The 6,217-nt window shown below is 42.1% G+C and overlaps 1 protein-coding gene across 1 annotated transcript; it reads right to left on the bottom strand.

Annotated features, from left to right (window-relative positions):
• Positions 1–1,809: 1,809 nt before the first annotated feature.
• LOC131229803 (pentatricopeptide repeat-containing protein At3g49730-like) lies at positions 1,810–6,217 on the bottom strand. The gene has a single exon (XM_058225841.1). The coding sequence runs from the start codon at positions 6,156–6,158 to the stop codon at positions 3,675–3,677; it is 2,484 nt and encodes an 827-aa protein (XP_058081824.1). The 5' UTR covers positions 6,159–6,217; the 3' UTR covers positions 1,810–3,674.

Raw genomic sequence — 6,217 nt, 5'->3', positions numbered from 1 at the left:
CGCAGATGGTCGATTCACACAGTGTCACATTTGAGAGTCTCTCTCTCTCTCTCTCTCTCTCTCTAGCTGGAAAGGCAGCTTGCATAAAGGAGTTCCCATGGGATTTGCATTCCAAAAGCTTCAATAAATCAAGATTGATGTTGAGCTAGATCTTCCATGTCGAAGAATCCAGAAATCCCAAAGAAGAGAAAAAAGTTATGGGATCCCAGTGATGCATGTTGTCAAGACCCAGAAAGCCTAGATATTCATATGCAGACAATCAACATGGTCTTCTATCAGTTGGACTGTCCAAATAACCAGATGAACTAGGAGCACTATAACTTAGGGTGGTTTGAGAGCATCAGAACATTTCTAAAAAAAAAATAGGATCCCGAACTCCCAGGGGTTGTTTGGGGTAGGGATTTGTGAAATCCATGGATTTCAAAATTTTCCTATTTGTTTTTTGTTGGGGATTTACCATGTCCATGGATTTCCCAAATCTATACCTCCATAAATCAATGGATTTGGGTCAAGTTCAAATCCTTAGAAGAAAAAAAGAAGAAGAAGAAAAAAACACTAAAAAGGCTTTGCAAATTTTCAAAGTGGGAAACTAAAAAAGAAGGTAATACTCTGCAATAAATGTTCTACAACGATGTAAATGCTACCAAATTTCTCCATTTGTAGTTTGATTGCAATAAGTGGACTTTACCAAATCCAAATCCAATGTAAATCCATGAATTTGATAAGTTTATAGATTTACCAAATTTGCATTCTTATTTTTTTGATCAGACACGACCAACGGAACAAAAGTTCCTGGTACAAATGAGAAAATATCAGCTTGTTAGTTGAGTTGGAGAAGATGTAGTGTGTGAGAGTGAGGGTCTGTTTGGTTTTACGGGAAAAAAGAGAGAAAAATGGTGTTTTTTTTTTTTTCGGAAAACATTAGTTTTAGAAAAACAATGAGAAATGAGAAGCTGTTTCCATTGATTGTTTTTCACCAGGAGAGATTTTCTCGAAAATTTTTCTTCATTTTCAGACCTATTATTAAAAAAATTTAAAAAAAAATCATGAAAATTTTACTCCAAAATGAAAGGTGACAGTGACACATGTAAAGATGAAATTATGGCACATGTCATATTGTCACAATTGACACATTGGCACCCTGGGACATTGGAATGTGTGGGATGCTAGAAGAAGTAATGTGGCACATGTTGTGTAGGTAACATGTTGACATGTGTGGTGCGTGTGGAGTGCTAAAAGATAGATGGCAGCACATGTGGTATGCATGGCACATTTAGGGTTCATGTGGGATGTATATATTACATATGTGGACATTGGCATGTGTATGGTGCTTAAAGATGAATGGGTCATGCAAGGTATTCGAAGATGAGGATGACACATGCTGCACATGGCAAATTGGGGTGTGTGGGACATTGAAACATGGGTGCTAAAACATGGTCGATGGCACAAATCACATGTGGCACAATAGCACGTGTGATGCTATAAGGTGGATGATGATACACGTTACATATGTGCACATGTGCATGTGGGGCACTTGAAGATGGCCGGTTACATATGTGCACATGTGCATGTGGGGCACTTGAAAATGGACAGTTGCACATGTCAAGGGACTTAGAAGATGTAGCGGTGGCACATGCGACTAGTATGAGGTACACTTTATAAAAAGAGGGGTCATTTCTTTTAATTTCTTGGAAATGATGTTTCTTAAACCTTAGCAAACAAATGAAAAGTGGGTATTTTTCATGAATGAGAGGGACATAGAAATTATGATTTTAAGAAATTTACAAAAAACAAATAAAGAAAATGCCATTTTTATGGAAATGACGTTTCTTCGTTTCATATTTCAACTAATCGAAATGGGCTCTTCATAAAATTTCAGTTTCTTACTAAAAAAGAAAAGAAAAATAGGACGAAGAAGAAGAGGAAGAGGAGGGAGGAAGAAGAAGATGAAGACAAAGAAGAAGAGAGTCCTCAACCATTCATCCCTTGAACTGCCGATCTGCAAGGGCTCAACTGATCATCCTAGATGAGATACATGAATAAATATGTGATCCACCATTTCCAGCCCTGACTTGTACATAATGTAGTGATTGGGAACTGCCATGTTGCACTTTTGAAAGCTATTGACTGTATAATTTTTTTTTTCGTTAGCCAGTGCCATTAAACAAAAGCTTTGATTCTCCGAGGAGCTGAATGGGGGCCAAAAACATTGCTAGCTACGATTTTGCTACAAAACTGCCCGTCTGTCTGGAGCCCATTTCCAGATCTTCCTATCATCCATGATGACTGAAAGCCTGCTCAAGAGAAACTCAGATGTGACAACCTCCTCATCGACCACATTTCTTCTCAGTCTAATGTTCCATACATGGAGTTACCCAAGAATTCTTAGTCCACCTGGCCGCCACCTCATTCACCACATTTCTTCTTAGTCTCTAATGTTCCATACTCGGAATTACCCAAGAATTCTAGCAGTCACTGATGAGCTCCCAATATGACACCAATAAAGGAGTATCTTCCAGCCCAATATCCATCCAAAACGAGATTTTATCGCCTTTGCCCATTGAAAAGCTAATGCCAAACTGCCCATTTTCGCTGCAGTATACATATCCACATCTCTACTCTGCTGACCAATTTTACTCGGTTCTTTCCATATCACCAACCCATTCCGACTTACCCCCATCCACGGAAAACAACTCCCATGCGACTCCCCATACTTGCAATTCGGTTCATCCATGAATCTCCACCACCATTTGCCAGGCAAAGCCCAATTTTTTCCCTTAATGTCACCTATACTGAGACTCCGTATGCTTGAATGGTTTTTGCACCTCCTTCCAACTAACTAGGTGGTTTTGTGACCCTCTTGGCACCCATCCCATAAGAAATCCCTTTGGCTACTATAAATTCCCAAAGCCGCCGCCACCACCACACAGGAATTTTGAATAGAGACAGGAGTAGACCTGGATATTGGCCAAAGCCACCTTAATTATAGTTAACCTAACCCCCAAAGAAGGGGTATTTCCCTTTCCATCCAGCAAGCTTCACGCCACTCCTCTCGATAATGGAATCCCAAAAAGATCCAGATCTTGGATTCCCTTCAAGGGGGTGGCCAAGATGGATGAGAGAGAGAATCTTGTCAATAATGAAAGAAATCCTCCACCCATTGGAACTCGCGCCATCCACTAATGTCACAGCATTCTGAAGAAAATGGATTGAACTTGACTATAAATCAGAAGAATGGCAACATAAGCAAATGATTTAAGTGAAATTTAAGAGATGGTCCCACTCCTAATTGAATGGAATTAGGAGTGCTTGGGACGTGACTTCAGGGTGTCAAGTACAGCGGAATGGTGTCTGCAGATGAGCACTATAATCTTAAATACAATAGCTTGACTGTCGAAGGGTCTTGAGAAGTGCCATTACACTTACTGGCAGCAGGAGGCATGGAGGACGACGGGATGATTTCACTCAATTCAGGGTGGTGCCACTCTTGGATTTCATTTCAGTTACTGATTATTTCCATGTTATCTGATTTCACTTTTCATCATCTTTGGGTGGAGATTGGATACTCATTAATCTCCCACATACAAGGTCTCATTGAACAACGTCATCACCCATCCATGTCCTTAACTTCATGTGGGTCATCAGCAGAATCCTTTTCTTTTTCTTCATCCAAATTAGGAAATGTCTGCTCGACTGGCTCGGCCCCATTGGCGCTTGCGACCTCTTCTCTTCCTTCCATCCTTCTTCGCCTTTAGCTTCTCCTTCTCATCCCTCACTCCTCGCCGTTTATAACTTTTGAATGTGACCCCCCTATCCGCAGCCATCTGCCTAACCTTCTCTGTAATCTCCGCCGCTATCTGCCTATTATAGAGCTTCTTTAAACCCCGCATGAGCTTGGCGAAAGTATCAGGCTGTGGCATTAAACCGTTCTCGAGCATATCCAAACAGTATGAGCACGCTTCCTTGACGTGCCCGCTTGTGAACAAAGCATGTATCCATATAGTCCATGCACAGACATTTAGTTGACATCCCTTGTTCACAATGCTAGCCCACACATCTTTTGCCAATTCGAGCTTTTCGGCTCTCAACAGCGAATTCAAGAGCTCCTTCAAAGTCCCATACTGTGGCGTGGATAGAAGGCCTCTCTCTACCATCTCTTTGAAGTATTTACAGGCATCAATAAGGGACCCCTGCCCGAGAAACCCATGTATCATGATCGTGAAAGTGTCCACCCCCGGGCTCAATCCATTCGTTTCCACATCATTCCAGGCACTTACAGCCTCCTTCAACTCACCCAACTTACAAGCCAATCGGATCACGATGTTATAGATATTGAGATCAGGAACACAGCCTGCTTTTGACATTTCGCTGACAAGCTCCAAACATTCCTCCAATTCTTCCTTGTTCTCATGGGCTGCCAAGATACAGAAATATGTAGTCTGATTCGGGTTGCAGCCATTTCGAATCATGCTGTCCAAGAGATCATAAGCTCTATCAATCTTGCCCCATTTGCAAAACCCGCTGATCAGAGTAGTATAAGTCACAACATCTGCACGGCATCCATTTCTACACATATCTATGAAAACCCTCATTGCTTCTTCTGTTTTCTCATTCGCACAGAGGGCCTGGATCAAGATAGTGTAAGATGTAGCATTTGGGCCACACCCTTTCCTCTTCATCTCATCCAAGAGATCAAATGCGTCCCGCATTTTTCCAGCAGCCGCATATCCACCCAAAAGGTTGTTGTAGACAACAACATCTGGATCAAAACCTGCCTCTCTCATCTGAACCAGAACAAATTTTGCCTCGATGAGCTTCCCTTCCTTGCACCAACCGTATAAAAGTGACGTGAAATGCTTCAAATTCGGTGGGAATCGAATCCTCATATCTTCAAACAGCAATGCAGCTTCTTTTACTTTCCCATTCTTACAGAGAGCATCCAACAAACACCCGAACACATGCTCATCGGGTTCACACCCGAACCTCGGCATTTCATCCAAAACGCCAATTGCCTTCTCAACCATTCTTGATGAAGCAAATCTCCGCATCAGGATAATGAAAATGTCAGCTGTGATCAGTTCTGGATTCTCGTTCTGCATCTCGTTGATCAATGCCCAGACTGCCCCAAATTGCCGCATCTTGCCCAAGATTTTGATCATGGATTTGTAGACGTCATAGCTGTTTCTGTATCCGGGTTGTTTTGACGCCCATGAGAAGAACCTGTATCCTAGATTCCCGGCATCACCACAGCGGTTTAGAACGCGGGAGACTAGAGTGGGTGAAACAGGTATCTTGGATTCTTGTAAGGCAAGCTCGAGTTTGGGAGCTCTGGAGTGGAATTTACGTAGAATTCGGTAGATTTTTTCGACATCAGCAGCGTATTCAGGGTCTTCATGGTTCTGGTGATGAGACTTATGGAGATTTGGACTGTTGTCATTTTGATAGAGGAATTGAGAAGTGTGTACCGGAAACCTTGTGGCAGTAGAATTTTCTTCTTCTTCTTCTTGGGTGTGTTTGTTTGGTGAACTTGGAATTGAGTTTTTTGGGATTTGATGGTCGGAGTTGGATATTGAGGTGATCTGGGAAGGGCCGATTTGAAGGAAAGTAAAATGAGGTGTGGGTTTTGGAGCATTTGGATTTTGTTCTTGGGTGTGTTTGTTTGGTGAAATTGGAATTGGGTTTTTTGGATTTTGGTGGTGAGAGTAGGATTTTTGGGTGATCTGGGAAGAACCCATTTGGAGGGAAGTGAAATGGGATGTGGGTTTTGGAGGGATTCGATTGTGCTGTTGAGAGTGTTTGTTTGGTGAAACCAGAGCTGGGTTTTCTCGATTTGGGTGGTCGGAGTTGGATTTTGGGGTGATTTGGGGAGAAACCATTTGGGGGGAGGATAAATTGGATATGGTTTTTGGAGATATTGGATTTTGTTCTTGGGTGAGCTTGGTTGTTGAGACTGACATAGGGTCTTTTGGATTCGGGTGGCGGTAGTTGTTGGCTTTCTGGGAGATAGAGGAATGGGATGTGGCTTTTGGAATGATTGGAGAATAGATTGTGAGATTTTCCTGGATTGGGATTGGTTTGAGGGAGGGTTTTGGTTTTGATGATGGAAGAAAAACCGTGGAGTTCTTGAATAGACAGATTGTGGAAGAAGGCCTTCGCATTTTTTGTTTCCTCCTCTTTTTTATTTTTCTCTCTTGAGTTTCGGCTCAGAAAGACCTCG

This window comes from Magnolia sinica, chromosome 16 (genome assembly GCF_029962835.1).
Source record: "Magnolia sinica isolate HGM2019 chromosome 16, MsV1, whole genome shotgun sequence".
In the NCBI taxonomy this organism is placed as follows: domain Eukaryota; kingdom Viridiplantae; phylum Streptophyta; class Magnoliopsida; order Magnoliales; family Magnoliaceae; genus Magnolia; species Magnolia sinica.
Note: the sequence above shows the minus strand (reverse complement) of the source record. Positions and strands in the feature narration are given on the sequence as shown.

Excerpts from the sequence above, each read along its gene's own strand:
- LOC131229803 (XM_058225841.1), bottom strand. The coding sequence starts at position 6,158 with ATGCGAAGGCCTTCTTCCACAATCTGTCTATTCAAGAACTCCACGGTT.